General features: G+C 41.6%; 1 protein-coding gene across 1 annotated transcript in view; it reads right to left on the reverse strand.

Moving 5' to 3' along the window:
• Positions 1 to 19053, reverse strand: part of CCDC57 (coiled-coil domain containing 57) — a gene marked incomplete at both ends in the record, with an annotated part of 36667 nt that extends 17614 nt beyond the window's left edge. The window contains 13 exon segments of the mRNA XM_082294211.1: positions 1071 to 1171; positions 1987 to 2026; positions 2030 to 2056; positions 2063 to 2254; positions 6451 to 6585; positions 7492 to 7654; positions 11804 to 11908; positions 14643 to 14808; positions 18231 to 18241; positions 18829 to 18884; positions 18886 to 18939; positions 18941 to 18984; positions 18987 to 19053. Of these exon segments, the coding sequence (XP_082150337.1) occupies positions 1071 to 1171; positions 1987 to 2026; positions 2030 to 2056; positions 2063 to 2254; positions 6451 to 6585; positions 7492 to 7654; positions 11804 to 11908; positions 14643 to 14808; positions 18231 to 18241; positions 18829 to 18884; positions 18886 to 18939; positions 18941 to 18984; positions 18987 to 19053 (1161 nt within the window).
• Between the last annotated feature and the right edge of the window lie 231 nt (positions 19054 to 19284).

A 19284-nucleotide genomic window follows, 5' to 3' on the forward strand; every position in this document is an offset into this window, starting at 1 on the left:
GGCCAAAGAGAAAAAATAAATCTGCACTGTCTGTACTGGCACACAACTTTCTAAATATAATTTGACAGCATGAACAAACAATTCCCTTCTATATTTAGCAAAGAGATAAAACTGCGATTAAACATGATCTGTGCATGGTTGGTTATGCATGTTTCCACACAAGGTTCACAAGGGTCCTAAGTTTTATTTAAACATTGATATTGTTTCAGCTTTTAAAGCTCTTAGCTTTTCAATCAGGACCTTTCATGCTTATTTATTACTTAGCTATTATTTCAATTTTCTTGAACTTAGATCGTTACTGGTGAGTCCTAACAGTAAGATTAAAGCATGATAATATACTGGTAGATGATACCAGTAGATCTGATGACTTGACAATTGGAAAACCCTGATTTTTTAAAATTGTTTTTTAAACTATCTTACTTCAGACTCTGTTTACTACACCATGAAATTGCTGGGAGACAGGAAGAGGAGAACATACAGTGACTTACTCCTTACATAGTACTAGATATTTGTCCCAGTTTTCAATTCCATTATTATTTTTCCCAAGAGATGCCATTGCCACTTGAATGCTCATATTGTTCTTACCCTTTAAAATAACACAGTGGGAATGATGTTTGTAAGCCCTTGAACAGAGCAAAATATGCTCCCATACCCAGTGGGTTTTTCCTTAGTAGTGAGCACTCCAAGATAGCACTGGAGCTTGGTACTTTCTCCTGGTCATACCACGTTGCACTTGGTATTTTAAAAAAAAGGCTAAAATGTGGATTTACAATGGAAATTGAGAGGTGACACACAGTAGCTTAAGCATTTGCAAGTGGGAAAAAAACCCATCAAAACTGGCTTGCAAGATCAGAAATTACTTGTGCCAAGGGATGACTAGTCAAAATTTATTGCCTTGAAAGAATAAGCGTAAGTTCAGCTGAAAAAATCTTTGCTGGCTCTCATCTAACCAATCACATAAGCACATATTAGTTCAGTTTATAATATTTATTCACACAAAAGTAATACACTATGTATTTAATTACACACACGCATACATATACTTTTAGGAAGTTTAAACCTCATCACACCTTTTCTGTGTCCGGGTTTACCATACAATCCAACTTAGTTGAGCTGACTTTGACGTTGCTCAGCATGGTTCCAGTTGAAACTTTGTTTGTGCTCAATGAACCTAAAAGAAGAGTATAATATGAATGTATATGTATTCATAGAGAGTTTCGGTTTTCATAGCAAGAGCTCCTTCAGAACACTGTCTCATGCATATAAATATCTAGTTACAGAATCATAGGGCCACAGAATTATTTAGGTTGGAAAAGACCTTTAATATCATCAAGTGAAACCAGTAAGCTAACACTGCCGAGTCCACCACTAAAACATGTCTTCAAATGCCCAGGTGTACATGCCTTTTAAGCACCTCCAGGGATGATGACTCAACCATTTCCCTGGGCAGCCTGTGCTTGAATAAGCCTTCCCAAAAAGAAATTTTTCCTAATATCCAATCCAAACCTCCACTGGCATAACTTGAGGTCATTTCTGTTGTCCTATTGCTTATTAGTAGGAAAGAGAGACTGATCCCCACCTCACAACTTCCTTTCAGGTAGTTGCAGGTAGTGGTAAGTTCCCCCTGAACCTCCTTTTGTATACCACTTCAGTGCATATTCTGTGAACAGATACACTGCAAACTCCCATGGCAGGGGGGTTTGGACTAGGAGATCCGTTCCAATCCAAACCATTCTGTGATTCTACATACTGGCTTCACTATCAGGAATTCTGTCATAACTTGTAATATACATGTATTTGCTTCACTCTTGCAAAATATATACACAATTGCTTTTCTAGGGGTAATTTTGTAGTGACTTATAATGTGTGTATGTATTTGTTTCTACTAATAATTGTTTTGTAGTAATTTGTAATACAGATCTCAGACTACTGTGTGCTTGTGTACTGTGCAACCTTGAGAACCCCACAGTAACGATTTTTATACACTCATGGATTGGGTAGCCCTCATAGGTTGTGGCTGTGACTGCTAAACTTCCTTAACTGAATTTAAAGTTCTTCATCAAGAGTTGTCACCTTGTTCTGCAAGCTGTCTGTTTTCTGTTAGAGAGGACAACATCTGCTCATCAAGACTCTCCATTTCTTTCCTCATCTGTGTAATAGCATTCCGAAGACTGGCATTCTGTTCCTGCAGCTTTTTTATTTCCAAGGCAGGAATATCTTTGTACAGAGAACTTTTATCATCATACTGAAATATCTAGAAAATAAAAGTAGAAGACAAAAAGAACCCTTCATTAATAAGCGACACATATTCTCTCCACACCACCACACATACAGATCCTCATACTTTCAACCCATGAACATACGTGGGAGAAAAGTACTATAGACAGAGAAGAAATATATTTGTTTATTGAGGATTTTCCAGGGAAAAAAGTGCTTTACTGAGAACATTATAGGAGGAGGCACAGATGGGGAGGACCATGGTGCCAGAGCTGGCTGTGTTTTATAACTGTTGTTCTGCAGGTGTCGTTTATCTCTCTTCCATGCGTAGGTAACCCCTCTCCTTAAGGAACCTGCAGGCCCAATAGCAGTAATAGCAGTCTCCTTTCTGACCTGTCAAATTCTTGAAAGCGTCATCGGAGCTCATCTGTTGACAAAAACATTGTCCTGGTTTAAAAGACAGATATTTGCCAAGGAAGATGGGAATCTCCCTGGAATGGAAAGATCACCCCATCCCTCCAAATTATTACGACTTCGAAATTATGGGGCTTCCAGGCACAGATATGGAAAAAGGAATAACAGTTCTTTAGTAGACTATATATCTATATAACAAGACAAAACAAACAACAGCAACGACTAAAAGATAACCCAGTAACAGCCTTTTCCCGCCCGTCAAGCAATTTCCCCTTTGGTGTAGTTACGACGACAACCGACAGGGGGCGCTGTTGGCTCGTGTCGAGGCGGAGAGGCTGCAGTGACTCCCCCGGGCCTCCAAGTGCAAGATCAGGACCTCCCTGGTGACGGTGGCAGCTCAAATGAGAGAGAGGGAAGAAGGACTGACTCCCCCAGGCACCCACGCGATCCGTGATCGGTCTTCGACACGGCTAACGGCAGCCGGTACACCCTGGGAAGGGAGGCAGGGCTTTACCACGATGTCGCACTACCGTACAAAGAGGTCCGACGGCCGTGCTGCTCCGGCTTCAGGCGGTCCTCTATGCGGCGTTCCGGAGAGGGGCGGAGGGAATGACTTCCCCAGGCACCCACGTGGACTGTGCTGGTCTCCCTCGGCGCTGGCAGACGGCGAAATCCCAGTCAATGGAGGAGCCGGGACTCCCTTTCTCTCTTGCAAGCAACGGACCCACAAGCCGGTGGCAGGCAGATCTCCACGGCAGTGTTGAAAAACCGCTGCGCGGGAGAGGTCCAAAGCGAAGAAAAGCCACACGGCCGTCTCTGCTCCCAACCGGGCAAAGACTGCCCACCCCCAGCTAAGAAACTGCCAAAATAACTCTGCTCCGCCACCCACCCCGCTCCCCCAGAACCAGTACGACCGTATGCCAAGGCCACGTCTCTTGTCGCTGGATCGCTATCCATTCACCATCTCCCTGACAACAAATGGGAAGAAAATTCCCGGGGGGCTGGAGGGGGGGGGGGGAGTGTGGGAAACAAACAAATAAATAAATAAATAAAGGGGAAAAAACCCCACCCCCCCCAAACAAAACAAACAAAAAACCCCCAAACCAAAACAAAACAAAAACCAAAACAAAACAAACCCCAAACAAACAAACAAAAAAACCCTAAGCCCCAACAGACATAAAGAAGCTGGATGTCCTCCACTAAACCAAAAAATGGGAAGGAGTGTATGGACTACACCCAGATAACCTGGGCAATGGACATTATCTAGAAAACACAGACATTGATTTGAAAACACGTTTCCTGGTCACTTGAAATTCCAGCACAATCTTCAGGAAAAAATACCTAGTAGGACCAATGGGATATAAAGACGGGGATATTAGGGCCCCGATATTATTTACTTTTGCTGTTTCTTCATTCAAAGTATGTCTGCAAAGATTTTTAAATGTTTTGTTTGACCAATGGTAATGTATTATAACTGTGGTTTCATCAAAACAGAGAATGTAGAATTTAGATTCTACCCCTGTAAAAATCTTCTTTCACTGACAGAAACGTGTCATCATCCATTTAAGAAATGCAGATACTATTTGATACAGGAATATTAGAAAGCCATGCAATGGGAGAATATACACTCCTACAGTCACTAAACAAATCCTAATTCACAAGCCATCCAGATCAGATGTTTTTCACATGGAAAAGATCGTGAAATGTCTTTCCAGTATTTGTATCTAAATGTTGCTAAAATGTTTCTTGATGTTTAACCCTAAGCTTAAATTGTTGCAAAGCAGCAGTTCTGCCTTTTCAGAGGGCATGCCAATCCATGAGGTGCTTAAGACACTTCAGCAAAATAATGCAGTCTCAACATTTATGCCTTGCACAGCCTCAAACACTACTCCGTTTCCATCTTCTCCATCATTCCCCACTTCCTTCAGCCCCCTTATTTTCCCAGTCGTACGTTTGTTCTGCAAGTGTGATCTGAGAGCGTCATCTGGAATGCCAATGCCCTTCAAATTAAATTTCCATGGCATAAAGACAACAGCTGCCCTGCAGTTTCTTTCTCCTGCCCTAACAGTACAGGCTACACAGAAGATGAGAATAATCACTATTCTGCTTTTGCAATCTCTCCGAGGCTGTTAAGGAGAGTCAGGGAGAGGCACTAGTAGGTAGCAATGCAACACCCATGAATTTTGGGACCCAGGACTACATCTCAACCTGCAACATAACACATGAACCATCACAGTTTAAACCAGAAATGCAACTGTTCCAGATTTTTGTAAGTGGAAATGGGTCTAGAGAGAAAACCCTAAAAACCCTAATAAATCAGAATTACTTGAACCTCTCTTTCCTTTTCTGTGCACTTGTATGATATTATTAGCATGCTCTAGTCCAACAAACATGACCTAAATACTAAAATATAAGTTATAAGCAAGATTTTCCAGGCTGGTGTGTTTCACATCTCAGTTGCTTATTGTAAGGCCAAGAATGTCTACTGCAACATTTCTAGCACACTCCTGGGGTCTCAGACCAATTTGCAGAAAGGACCTGTATACTGAAGATACTATACTAGGGTATATTTAAATTTTAATCTTTCTTGCGTCGCTCATCTGGACCAGAGGCTAGCCAGCATACTATTCCTTCTGTAAGAGGATTCATTGACAAAAATGTCTTAGTCACTTTTCTTCTTCTGTTTGTTTACACTTCATTTTTTATGGAAAAGGTTCTAGACTAGAATAATAGACTTTTAAATTATGTTATTTAGTTTTTTAAACACTGGCCCTTCCCATAAAAAGGAAAAAAGAGCGAAAAGGTTTTGCTGAGATGGGTACTGCTTATCCTACATGCCGAAAGTGAAAAAGCTGGAGTTTTTTAAAAACAGAAAGAAAAGAGTGACAATGAAGACAGTCTTGCCAACCACAGTTGAACAGAACAGTGAATAGAAAGAAGAATATAAAGAATATAAAGAAGAATCCCTGCCCTGATTCTCTTGGTATCTCAACGACCAATTAGCAGATCAGTCCAGTTTGAAATGAAATGGGAAAAACTACTTGCTCCATAGCAAGTTTTTGCTAGCACTCTACTTTTATCTATAATAAAAATTGTCTTCAGGAAGCATCTTTCTGAATACAACACTTTCTGTATTCAGGAACTACTAGGCTTGCTTAGCACTGCTTTTTCTTAGCAAGCTTTGGTAACATGCTCTGAACTGGTCACTGGTGAGCACCTGTAGCTGCCCAGTAGAGTGCACTGCAGCATACTCTTTCAGTCTTTTACCAAAAAGTTTTCTACTCCTAATTCGTTATCCTTCAGCATGATTTCAAACCAGCATTATGTTTGCAATTTTGAATGGCTTTTTAAAATATATGCATTTTAATAGGTAGCAATGAAAGGAAAACTAGTTAGTGATACTAAAATACAAGACGTTATTTTAAAAAGCTGGCATATTAGTATTTTGAAACGTTGCCTTGAAATTTTAACTTTACAACTTTAAAATCTACCTTGAACTGCAACTGACATAGAACCTCAGGAATGAAGTTCCTGACATTAATTCTTCCCATTTGATTGCCATGATGGTACAGTACGTTGTCACATTTTGGAGCAACTGTCTATATCCAGCTTGCTCCTTTTGCCAGTGAGTAATGAATGAGAGCCATAATTAAGACCATGACACCTAATCGATGTGTATTCCAGGCTAGATATGTCTGTATTTTGAATGAAACATATGAAACAGATGAACTGCTTACAGTAAGTCCAGTGGGAACAAGGCCCACAAGGCTGTTATCTTAGAATGAATTAATTTGTGTCTACTATTAAGTGTTGTCTAACCTGTTTCTCCCCTTCAGGTGAAATACTGTGATTAAACCATGCTTGTATTGTCTGTTCTCTCTCAACAGTCAAAGCAGAAAGAACAGTCTTCACTTCATGCAACCTGTAGTCTGTTTTCTGTAGATCAGCTTCAATCTAGGATGGAGGGAAAGGAGGGGTGGCAAAGGATGTCAGTACCTCAAGGACAAAGGGATGGAGAAAAGAAAAGGAAAGGTAAGGAAGGGAAAGGAAAACGAAAAGGGAAGTAAAAAGAAAAAGAAGGAAATCAAAGATACTTTAAATCATAGCACAGGGACTTAAGCACATCCCTTTTGGCTCTGTCAAAAACTGCCTTAACAGATGAATAATTTAGCTTCATTGTCTTACCTTCTTTATGTGAAATGGAACATGCTGATTTATCTCTCACATGTGTTCACATGCTACAGTTATTGATGCCTATGAATCACTTTGGAAAGACAATGATAAAATAGAACACTAGAGTAAATGCCAGCATTCTGAACTTCAGAAACAAGTGTTTCCTCTGTACCTGTGAGTTCACAGGGCAACCGGGCATTGAGAATTGTTAGACCATTGTGCAATAGTCTCAAAACAATAAACATGTATTTAATTTTTCAGAAGCAGAAGTTTGTACACTACACAAAATAGGGGGTTTTTTCCATACAAAAATACCCAAGAGTTCTCCAGGACTAATATTGTTCCCTTGATAGAATTCAAGTGGTACTCTGATCTGAAATTCTTTCTGTCCTGGGGCTGCTCTAAGAGAGATCTTTTGCTACAATGGCAAAGGAAAAGCATATCTCAAGACGACTTGATTATGTGGAGAGGGAAAAAAGGCCACTATTAGAGAGTGTTCATGGAAATTAATCTGGCCTCTGATCAAATACATGGGATGAACTGCTGTGCATAATTCAGAATTACTGTTTTACAGATATTTGAAAGAAGGCTAAAGACATACTTCCCTGAGAAACACCATGGTGGAAAGACTCCATAGCTTCTATGCAATAGATGATTTCTTAAACAGTGTTAATTTGAAATTCTTACCTCCTCTCTTGATGAAGATAGTCTGTGTGTTAGATCCTCTGATTTCTGATATGAATTACATTCAGCTTTCTCACAGAGCTGCTGCCAGTTCAGTTCTGTTTGCATTTTACTCTGTTTCAGAATCCATTTTCGCTCAGCTGCCAGAGACGGTTGTTCTTCATACCTATGATACACAGAGAAAAGCTGTTGATTTCAGCAGAATAAATACTAAGGAGGTTTTGTGGATATTTTTGTTGTTTGTTTGGGTCTGGTTTTGTTTTGTTTAATCCAGCTTTGTTTATTGTCCTCATCTTCTTTCCTTGTTCTATTTTACAAATTATCTATTTTATTTTATTCTATTCTACTCTCAGCATCTTACAGAACAAAAGCATTTTAATTGCTTAGAGCTCAGTAGTCTCTGAGGGTCTATCTATATGTGTATTTAGAATCAGCTTTGGAGGTCACCACAACTCAAGTGGCATAAACTGCCTTCAATACCAATACTGCTCTCAGTACTTCCACCCAAAGCATGTTTCCGTTTTGCTGATATCAGAAATGAGATACAGAAGAGCTAGGAATTAAAATTGCTGCATTGTCGGGGCAACATTTCTAGGCTAAAAGGCTGCTGCATTTACATACCTTGAAAACACAGTGTAGAAAGAGAAGAGATAGAGGGCGCAAGTATTAGAAACTGAAACAGTATTAGTTCTCTAATCAAGAACTCAGGTCAGAAAACTGCAAAGATCAAAGGTCTCTTCTGAAGTGCCATCAGAGTTTAAACTGCATGATACAGAGTAAGCAACATGTGCAAATTTACATTTAATAAGTATACATGCAGTTGTGTTTCTTTTGCTCTTGCTGAGTGAACAGCAGTTGGTCATGCATTCTTTATAGTCAAGACTGCAATAGGACAAAGTGGTTTTAGATCCATTACTACAGCAGTGTCCTTTAAAGAACGCCCAAGACAAGTAAACCAAACCAGAAACTAAACTCCAATCGTGCAATATTCAAGATGCAGGAATCCATGGATACCTCTAATGGCCAGGTAACCTTTTGCTACCCTAAAGGTAAAGTTCATAGGCAGAAATAATTTATTTTATTACACAAAAACCAACACAGCTAGAAAAAGATGACAAACTTCTAGGCATACAAGCCCTCTTCCTGAAAGTTTGCCTGTTTTTCTCAATGGTATTGAGTTGGTTAAATGTGAGGGGTTTTTTCGCCTCTACCTATATAATTTGGTTTGTCAAATTATTAAGGTATCAATTACAACAGCACTGAAGCAAGTGGACATGGGCATCAGAGAAGAATCCAAGTAATGCTGGATGATGATTAGTGAAGACTGCACATACAGAGAATAGAGATTTTTGAAGAGTGAATTTCTCATTACTAGCCCTGGAAGGATGACAGAGGTCTTTCAAATACCCATATACAGTTCTTGGTTGCATAGGAAAAAAACCAGTCACTATGAACACTATGAATGCATACCACAAATACCCATGCTTCCTGCTATCCTGGAAACAGTGCAACACATAGGTGGAAGAAAACAGCAAAAACAACAGTCATCTTTTCATGTGTTTCACACAGGAATCACTTTAGATTATAATACACTCATTCATTCTGTGAGTAAAGGGTAACAGCTTAAAATAAGTTACCTTAACTTCATGGGACAGAACTAAGTAACCCTTTTCAACTGTCTGCTTGTGAAACTCACATTCGCTCTTTTTAATTTCCGCATCAAATTCAGGAAGCACTTCCTACAAAGGGAGTAACAGATGGGTAGCACTAGAACAATGGTACTGATGGAAACACTGGATTGTCTCAGACCTTTCAAACACTGTACGAGGAGTTTAACAATTGTATAATCTTTCTCCATTCTAATAAGAATCAGAATGTGCTGAATGAAACCTATCATTTGGTCTGTGGTAGGTCCCCTAAGATGACTTGTACAGCAAAGGGGAATTTAAGGAAACACATCAGCCAGACAGTATCCTTTGCAAAAAAAGATAAGATTTCATAACCACTGGGAAGAGAGGAGAGAAAAAACCCCTTGTTTTACAAAACCCCCCACCATCTTACAGACATTAAAGTTCAATTCCTTTGCAGCCATCTGAGCACCTGTAATATGTCAAAGACTATGCATTGCAGAAATAACTGAACTTTATTTTAATTTCTAGAGGAGCAGGAAGGTGTTATATCTCCCCAGTGCTAAAAGTTATGGATATTTTTTATTTATTTATTTTTTAAAACTTTTTTGAATATAAAATAAAAAATCTTAACAGAAGTTAAATGTAGATTCTAAGCACATGAATAAAGGGATATTGATTATTAGGTACAACCTACTGTAAGTTGCACGCAACTTATACAACAGATGGATCTAGTGGTGATAAAAATTTAACTGTTTCCCTCTGGTTTTGCAGAATGGCAATAGAAACAGCATAAGAAGTAGGCAGTAAGAAATCACATGAAAAAAATTTAAGGGTACATCATAGAGACATCTATTCACTAGTCTAAGCTTTTTGTTTAAGCAAAACAATTCAGTACTATTAGAAGCGAGAGTTTTGGCTGCAGTCAAGAGGCCTTTAAAGTGTATACTTGCAGAACTACTAAAGAGTTAAGAAACTAGAGCCTTACTGAAAAGTTGCTAGAAGAATACTACCACGTTTTCCACTCTGAAGATGAAGTGACAAGAGGGCTGCTGGGAGAAAGGATACTGTGGGAAAGACTTCTTCCTCCCCACCTTGCTCTCCTTATAGCCACTGAATTTGAATTTAAAGGAAAGGAATAAAAACAGTCATATTGTTTGTCATACTTGGGAAAACAAGAATCTGTTGTTAGAAGACTTTACAGTTCAATCCCAAGTATGAACAGTACTACAGAATGGACATTCTACTGTGAAATTCTTCCAAAGTAACATTCCAAGTTTTCCAAAACATGGAAATTAAAGACACCAGTAAAGATACCACTGAAGAAGTGTCAAATTGTTGCTTCATCTATGTTTTGTAAGTGTATGAGAAGCTCTTCATAAAGAAGCCACAGATTTTCCAGGAAACAAAATGGTTGCAGTGAGCTGCCATCCAGTGGCTAAATGATAAAGTATTTTTTAAAGTGTTTGAGAGAAACTACTTTGATGAATTAAATTGATAAATCACAACTGAAAACAAGAGAATGAGATCACAAGGGATTTTGCCTCATTGATACAAAATCATGTTAGTTTAGGGGGAATAACTGCAGGAGATCCAGTGGCAAGCATGGAAGATGTGCTTCTTTAGTTGTAAACATAAACAATGGAGACAACTTTTTTTTTCTCCAGTATGAAATCATGAGTATTAGATGAGCAGCCTTATGCTTGTGGACAGCAGCTAATCAGCTTTATCGTTACAGTTCACCACACAATACACCGTAACTTCCAAACCAAGCCAGTTACCAAATATCGTTCAGGTTCTCATGCTTCTTCAGGTAGGTTCATAAACTGTCTTTGGGAAGCCCACAGGAAAGAGAGTCCTGGATGAAGATTCGTTATTTTAGCAGGACTACCATATTGAGGGCAGCGAGACCTGGATTGGCAGGTGTTGGGCAGAAGATGCAACTGCCTAACAATACCCCTTCCATTAATATTACATATTGGTTTGGTCAACAGGCCAAAAATTAAGTGTTCTAAGGACTAAACACATTCATAAGTAAATTAGTAAAAGTAATTCCAATATCAAATACATTTTTATACACAAACAAAGAAGGAAAGTTTCGCTATTCTTTAAAGTTTGTTATATAGAAAGAGGTGGTATAATGCCTCCCTAGGGTATCACAGTTGAAGACCAAATTTCACTGTTAGTAAGATGATCCTTTTATGGTGAAATGATAGGAATATAAGAAGGAGAAGGGGAAAAAAAGCGCCTTGTAATTAGGAGTATGATAAACAGTGTACATTTATCCATCTTGCCTAAGGCTACCTCTGCTTTCTAGATGCTGACCTTTCCTGTAGTTTCAAGGTTAACGAATTTAGCAGTGTGCTTATGACAAAAAATAATCTTACACAATCTCACATTACTAAGCATATTCTTAGCAGCTCCTTACAAGGGGCAGCTGTCAAACAAGCATAGCAACAGCTACTACACAAGCACGGCATAATTTTCTAAACTGTAATTACAAATGTAATCCATTTTTAGAGGACCAAAACAATAAGCAAAAACAAAAACAAAAACAAAAAACCCCAAACTTATACAACTACAGCAATGTTAAACCACAACATGCTAATTAAAAAAGATAAAATTCAAAAAATGATTGCTAGATGGGACTGCAGCAACACAACATCACTTGTCCAACATTCTTATACCAGTTTCCGACATCAGTGTCTTCCAGTTCTTGAATCTTTTGCTCCATGTGAAGTTTCAGGTTCACATAATCCTCATGCAGATGATCTATGTGGCTATTCCTAGAGCTATAAACAAAAATAAATTTACATTAAAAAGCATGAGGGATCCACACATGAAAGTTTTTGAACAATAACACATAAGTATTAAGAGAAGATGTTATAATTTCCTAAAGAAACTGTCAACATAACATCTTTTTCTCATAATTTAGTGGAAACCAATTATAACAGTATATGTTATTTCCCAAAACAATCCTTCAAAAGGTTAGTTGCATACAGAATATAGAGGATCTGCTAAAAAGTAGTGCAAGACCTCCACTGAAGTATGAGTTCCTCCTCCACTCAAAAATGTCTGTTACATAAGAAAAAATTGCAAAACAACGGCCGACTAGCAGATATCTGATCTTTTAGATACATTTAAAAAATAGAAGCTGCTCTGTATCTTTTCCACTCCTCTCCCAGTACTTTTAATTGCTATCAACAAAAAAGTTTCTCTGAGATCCAGTGGAAGAATACCAATAACGTCAGGATTTCAAACAAATCTGAGGAGCTGATACTGGTACCAAGACCAGTTAAGTTCTCTAATGGTACACTGAACCTTTTAAGCTCTGTATTAATCCCTGCAAGACTTAACAGGTTTGCTGCAGCCTGTCACACAGCCAAACAAACCTAGATTGCTATCGTGCTGTTCTGCAACCTTCTATTTACTTTCAACTCCATATTACCATATTTTTATGTAGCTGAATGACCATTGCATTTGATTAGATAAGACTGATCATATAATACAGAGACAAAACTCTGAACTAGAACTGGAGAGTCACAAACAACTAAACGCATATTCACTTTCATATTCTGCTAGATTTTGCTTTTAAATTTACACTTCACCTGAATTAATCTGAATCCTATAGCCAGCACTTATGCATACAAACCAAGTCTATCAGAAGTGCTGTCTCAGTGTAGTCTAGACATGCATTTTTACACCTCTCTTGTTCATCCCAAAACTCTTAAGGGCAAGGCAGATCAGAAGAATGATTGCTGTACTGTGATCAGTACCCAGCTCAGCCTGGCAAAGAAATTTAAGAGACTCAGACTCCTTCTTCCATTCCCAAAGGATATGCTCCATGTAAAATTCCTGAACTGGCTTTAAATGAATTTGCATATACACCACACTAACATCAGGCATTTAGTAACCTTGATAAATTCAGTGTCTTGCCCAGATCACCCACAGTAACTAAAAAAAGTCATTTAAAATTTAGCCAACCATTTCTACATTATAAATGTAGTTTGATCCAGAACCGTTTACAGCACTTTACAACAATTACCATTTTAAGCAGAGAATAATCCCAAAGAGACTGTTACTTCCAAAGACAGTATTTCCATTAAACAAGAATTATGTGCAGATGGAACTCAGGAAACAAGCATTTATTCCCTTCACCCTGCAAGCTGCACACATATTTCTCTTCAAGATATGTATGATGAGTCAAGTCACAGTTCAGCCTTCTTTTTTATTAACAATATTAACTGCTGTGTCTGATTTGTCTGCTTTTAGTTTAAAAAGAAAATAAACAACAGAGAGCCTGTGCTTTTACAGGCAAACCCTTTACTTGCTTCACATCCATTTCTCCCTGTTGTTTATTCTCCCTATTTGCCTCATATCTAATTATAAATTCTGTAGAAGAAAAAAACCAACATCGTTTTTAAGAAGTATGGGTGCTTTAAAAAAAATTGTTATTTCTGCTCAGCTCTCTACAGAGATTTGGGAAAATCTCTGGAGTCAATACAGCTTCTCTCACTGTAGAGAATTATTCTGTGTCACTGATTACAGATAATCCCTTCTGAATAAGCAGGGATGCAGAGAACAAATTAGACAAGCATGCCTTTCAAATAGCAGCTCTTGGACCTCTTTAAATGAAAGAGAGATTTTCAAACCAGCAAATGCTATGCAAAATCTCTATGCTAAAGGATGTCACAATTTAAATAATGTTTTTCTTCACAAACAAACGAGACAACTCTAGTTCTCTAGGATCAAAAAATGAGTCTCTGATCATTGGAAGTGAGAAGCATAAAAAAAATTCAAGCTTGCGCTTCCCACGTATACCGAGGAAGAAACCCTGCTAAAGGACACAATCATCTGATGGTCTTTTAATTCTGCTGGCCAAGATTTCACATATATCCCTAAGTCAATTAAAATAATGTTTTCTCTTCATATTCTGATTCTTGCTGGCAATGTTCAAATCATGCTACCATGCACAGATAGTTGTAAGTACTATCTTCTTCATTTGGGTAAGGAGAAGTAGATGATTTTTTTAAAAAGTCACTATCGTGGATATTCATGGACAGTACTGCCTCCCTGCCTATAAAATGCAACACTAAGGAAGATTTGCTCTTTCTGTATCACACTTCCAGCTACAGTTGCTCCAAATGTACCAGGTGGCTACCACAGTTAAAAAGCTTAACTAAATCTGAAGTGCATAGAGGGAGAAAAAGGCAATCGAGTGTCGGCAAAAGAAAACACTGCCAACCGAACAGACGGCTGGCCGGAAGCAGATCCCACAAGGAAGGATTCCATGGAGGGCCCAGAGGGTCAGATGTTCTGAGGCAGAAGAGCAGATGACAGGCAGACTGTCGAGTTCAAATCCGTTAGACGAAGGCAGTAGAGAGCAGCACAAAAGAATGCTTTGGACTCAGGGACAGCACAAGAGAGGACACTTAGCAGGAAGGGTGCAGAAAGACAGTGGGTCCCCAGAGAGAGAAGAGGGCGCGAGATGCGCAAGGCGACGCGTCAGGAGCTCCGAAGGACAACCTGCGGCACAATGGGATGCTGTGCGACCGCACTGCCTTCTGGTGGAGAAGTCCAGTCGCGACTGGCCTCCTGACGACATGAACCTCCACGTCCCTCCGCTCACGGTTGTAGGCCGCGTCTCTCTCTCGAGCCGCGGCGGGCGGGGCCGTGTCAGAGGCGGGCCCGTCTCCATGGGGCCCGCGGCGCCACCGTTAGGCCTCTGCCGCTCCGCCCACTCTCGACTGCGAGCCGTCTGCGGCCCTCGCTCAGGGAGGCAGCGCCAGCCCCCGTCTGTCTCCTCTCCTGCTCAACTAGCCGGCGCTTCTCGGTTCCTCGCATTGCATTCACTTGCAGGCACCCGGCAGCGTATTCTCGCCTCCTCACATTCTCCCCGTTCCGTCCTCACTACTCTGACACAGCAGCCCCTTCTCTGCATCGTGTGAGCACGGGCACGCTCCTTTGCACCCCCGGTCTTATTTAGTAAGAAACCCTTCTCCCAAAACACAGCTACTACTTGTCCCATGCTCTCAGATCTCTCTCTCTCTTATTCACTTGTCTTCCTATACATTTTGTTTATCCAGCTCTTCAGTATTAAACAACTTCTCCTTAGCACAGATTAGGAAGGAGACTCTTGGCCCTTTTCAAGTACAGCCATTACGGATGTGAACAAACTTCCCATTCTCTCTGAACTCCCACTGCATCATGTGAAAACCTTTAAAAAGCTTGTAAAACAAACTCAGGCCAACTGCAACACGAGGTCATGCTGCACAGATAAATAAATTCTGCTACCAAGGCACTTAATTATTAAAAACTTGTCTTGGTTTGAAAGACAGGTGTCTGCTAAGGAAGGCAGGAGCCTCCCTTGGAATGGCAGATGCAACCCCCCTTCCCTCCGAGTTATTATAATTTTGAAATCAAGGGGCTTTTAGGCAAAGATATGGGAAATAGGAATAACAGTTCTTTACTATGATATATCTATATGTGTATAACCAGTCAAACAAACAGCAATAACTATGGCAGTAACAGCAAACAATCCCAAACCCAGTCCCAGCCTTTCGGCTGTCGGGCCCTTTCCCCTCGGGTGCAGTTCCGCTCGCAGCCGGCAGGGGCGCTGGCGGCTCCCGGTGAGCAGGGCAGGTGCGATGGTTCCCCCGCGGCTGCAGGGGGCGCTCCGGAGCGAGCTCGGGGAGCAGACGGTAATGGCGGCCTGGGATCCCGGGAAGGGATGGAACAAAGGCTTCACAAACCCCTGGGCAGCCGATCCCGGTGTCCGGTCGGACCCTCGGGAACAGCAGGCTGGAGCGGCAGGGACGAGCACAGATCCCGGCTGGCAGACGACGTATCCAGACTGCGGAGCTGCGGTGGGAACCCCCCGGAGGTCTGGGCAGGCAGGGCGAGCACGGCTACAGCGTAGCGAAGGCTCAAAGCAACGGCGGGGACAGGGTGGCCACAGCCCGGCTTCCAGCGGGGCAGGGAAGGTGGGCTTGGGATCCCGGGGTTTCTCTGGCAGAAGGAATAAAAGCAGCCGAAGAAGCAGCCTCTCTCTCTGTCCAAACGCCGGGAACTGACTGCCCACCAACCCAAGTGAAAAGAGTAATCAGATGCACCCCAGCCCTTTGCCAGGCCTTCTGTTTTTCTTAACTGTCCAGCAATTTGTCCCCCTAGCAACACCTATGGGGAAGACTCCTTTAACAGAAAGAACCCCAGGAGAACTCCTAAAACCACAACAATCTGTATCCATCAACTAAACCGCATTACACTCTCTGGGTGAGACAGAGGAAGATGTAACACATGAAGCAGGCCTAAAGCATGATTTTCCCTTAGTCACTCTAGATGACTTGCTTGTCTGGAAGTCATGAGGCAAACTTCCTGTAATGTTGTCACTTTTCTGTTTTTCTAGATCATATAAACAGCTTTTGCCTTCCAGAAACTTGAATGTTGCACCCAAATGATATCTGAAGTACACTAATTTAGAGAAGATAGAGTATTATCAGTAGTTCTTATAGATCTTTCCTTCTGTCATCAGAAGAGAATCGTGTGTCCTTAGCCCCACAGCGGTTAAAGAAAGAAGGGGTTTATTTTCAGCAGTAACTAATAATGAGAATTAGAATCAGAACGAACAATTTGACTTTTGAAATAAAGCAAGTTCCATTTAGCTAATTATAATTTCAGAATAATGCAATTATTAAAGGGATTTAGTTCATTTATTTATATGAATCACCTCTGGTTTAAAATACAATGGTGAAAACTGGCTTAAAAAGATTTTCTACATCTGAATACACAAAAATTATAGCGCAAGTCCCAGCATAATTTATATTCTGCAGTGGGCCCTTCAGAGCACTCATCAGAATCAACACAGGCAAATGTCTAAATCCATACACCATTCTCACTGCTGACATTCCTTACATCTTTATATTAGGCATTGCCTAGCCTATCAACCGCATTATCTTTTGCAATCCTTCCTCCCCCCTGCCCCTCCTTTCAAACTAGCTGTCATTGTCTCCAGTGTACCTTCAAACAGCCCCTAGTCACGTAGTTAAGTGCGTTAGTTCCCCAAATGAGTAACTGATGACTTCCAGTGACTTAATAGTGCCCCGAACAGATAAACTTTGATGGTGAGTAAAAAAGATTACAGTCTATATACAATGTCAGTTTGGGGATTGATGTTGAAACCTGAATACACCTAGTCTGCAAGTGAATGGCCTGAATTCAGATAACGGTGGATAGCCAAAAACTGGTTTAGTCTTTAAGATTAGCAATGTTGGTCTTACTCTCTGTATGTTATCTACTCAAAATAAACCACATGGCCTTGCTCATCTTCACACATTACTGCAATGAATCCTTAAGCATGTACAAATGGGTACTAAAGTTCAGCAAATTGAACCAAAAGCCAGTGCAAACATAATGTGCAAGGGAAAGAAAAAACTTCTAAGTCATTAAAAGAGCTTCAGTTCCTGCCTTGGTATTACATGATTTCAGCAAGTAGGTTCTAAAATATTGGAAGCTACAAACCTGTGTAATACCATAGTTCTCAAAAGACAATATTGTATCCTACCTATCCTCTTCTAGTTAGAACCCTACCCCTGTGTATCTCCACATAGGTTATAGGAATCATAGAATCTTTTAGATTGGGAAAGACTTTTTTCAGGATCATCATGTCCAACTGTTAACCTCCAGGGATGGTGACTCCACCACTTCCCTGGACATGCCATTCCAATGCTTGGCAACCCTTTTGGAGAAGAGATTTTTCCTAATATCCAATCTAAAGTTCCCCTGGCACAACTTGAGGCCATCTCCTCTTGTTCTGTCACTTGTTACCTGGGAGAAAAGACCAACCCCCACCTTGGTACAACCTCCTTTCAGGTAGTTGTACAGAGTGATAAGGTGTCCCCTGAGCCTCCTTTTCTCCAGGCTGAGTATCTCCAGCACCCTCAGCTACTGTCCATCAGACTTGTGTTCCAGACCCTTCCCTAGCTCCTCTGCCCTTCTCTGGACATGCTCCAGCCCCTCAATGTCTGTCTTGTCGTGAGGGGCCGAAAACCGAACACAGGATTTAAAGTGTGGCCTCACCAGTGCCAAGCACATGGGGCCAGTCACTGCCCTACATACTGGACTGTGTGCTAGAAGCACACAAAAGAGTGGAGCACCGACTCCTGAATTTCTTCAGCCCCAGATAGCCTTAGGAGTGCTACTTTCTGTACTGCACTTGAGAATCCCACCACAAGTTTCATGTATGCTAAATAGCAATATCAACACACACTCAGTTTTATAATCCAGCCTTTGTATGACTCGCAGTTGAGTCACAAGAGATTAACGCAGAAAGCTCATTCCATCCTGATGTAAAAGGAGGGGTATGTTATGAAAGCATATTTGCATGGAGTGCTCCCTTGGTAAAGGATAAGAAGGGAAGCCTGTAAGTTGTCTACGGAATGCACAATATCACACTCAAAATTACTAAGAAGAAAACAACGAAGCAAGGAAGCTAGTAAGAGTAATTCTCATGGGAGGAAACAATGAAGAAACTGTGATCGCTCCCGGGAAAACAGAAACGGCAGCACAGAACAAACCTCAACCGCAGAAACCCATTCATACGTTGTAGTCCACTGCTCAGGTCCTGCTCCTCCGGACAGCCAGTGCAGCATCCACGCCGGCAGAACCCAGCCGTGCCTTGCACTCTACGCAAGCAGCGCAAAGCTCGTGATGATGCCTTGTCGAGGCCCCGGGGCCCCTGCGCAGAAGAACCTGTAGCGGAGGGAAAGAGTCACCGTGGCGGCGATAGGACCCAGGGGGCGCCCCGTGTGGCAGGGCGGGGCGAGCAGCCACAGACCCACCGCGCGGGAGCGCTCCCCAGCCGGCGGGACCAGACGGGCTGGGGCGGGTCTGCGTCGGCACACGGGGACAGCGGGCTGCGGTCCGGCGCGAGCAGGGGCATCCTCACGCTGAGGCGCGGGACGTGACTCAGGTACTGAGGCGGAGCCATCGTGCGTGATGTTGCGGGATGCTTGCCTGGCCCAGGGGGACGAACGCCGTGGGGAGCGCGGGGTGGGGGGTCCGGAGCCGGGTGAGCCGAATCCAGAGCGCCGGGCTGACCGAGGGCGCTTCTCTCCGTGGGGCTCTCCGGGCCACCGGATGCGCCCGAGCGTCGCCCAAGCTTTGGGCAAGC

The sequence above is a fragment of the Coloeus monedula genome (genome assembly GCF_965178545.1).
Source record: "Coloeus monedula genome assembly, chromosome: 19".
Lineage (NCBI taxonomy): Eukaryota > Metazoa > Chordata > Aves > Passeriformes > Corvidae > Coloeus > Coloeus monedula.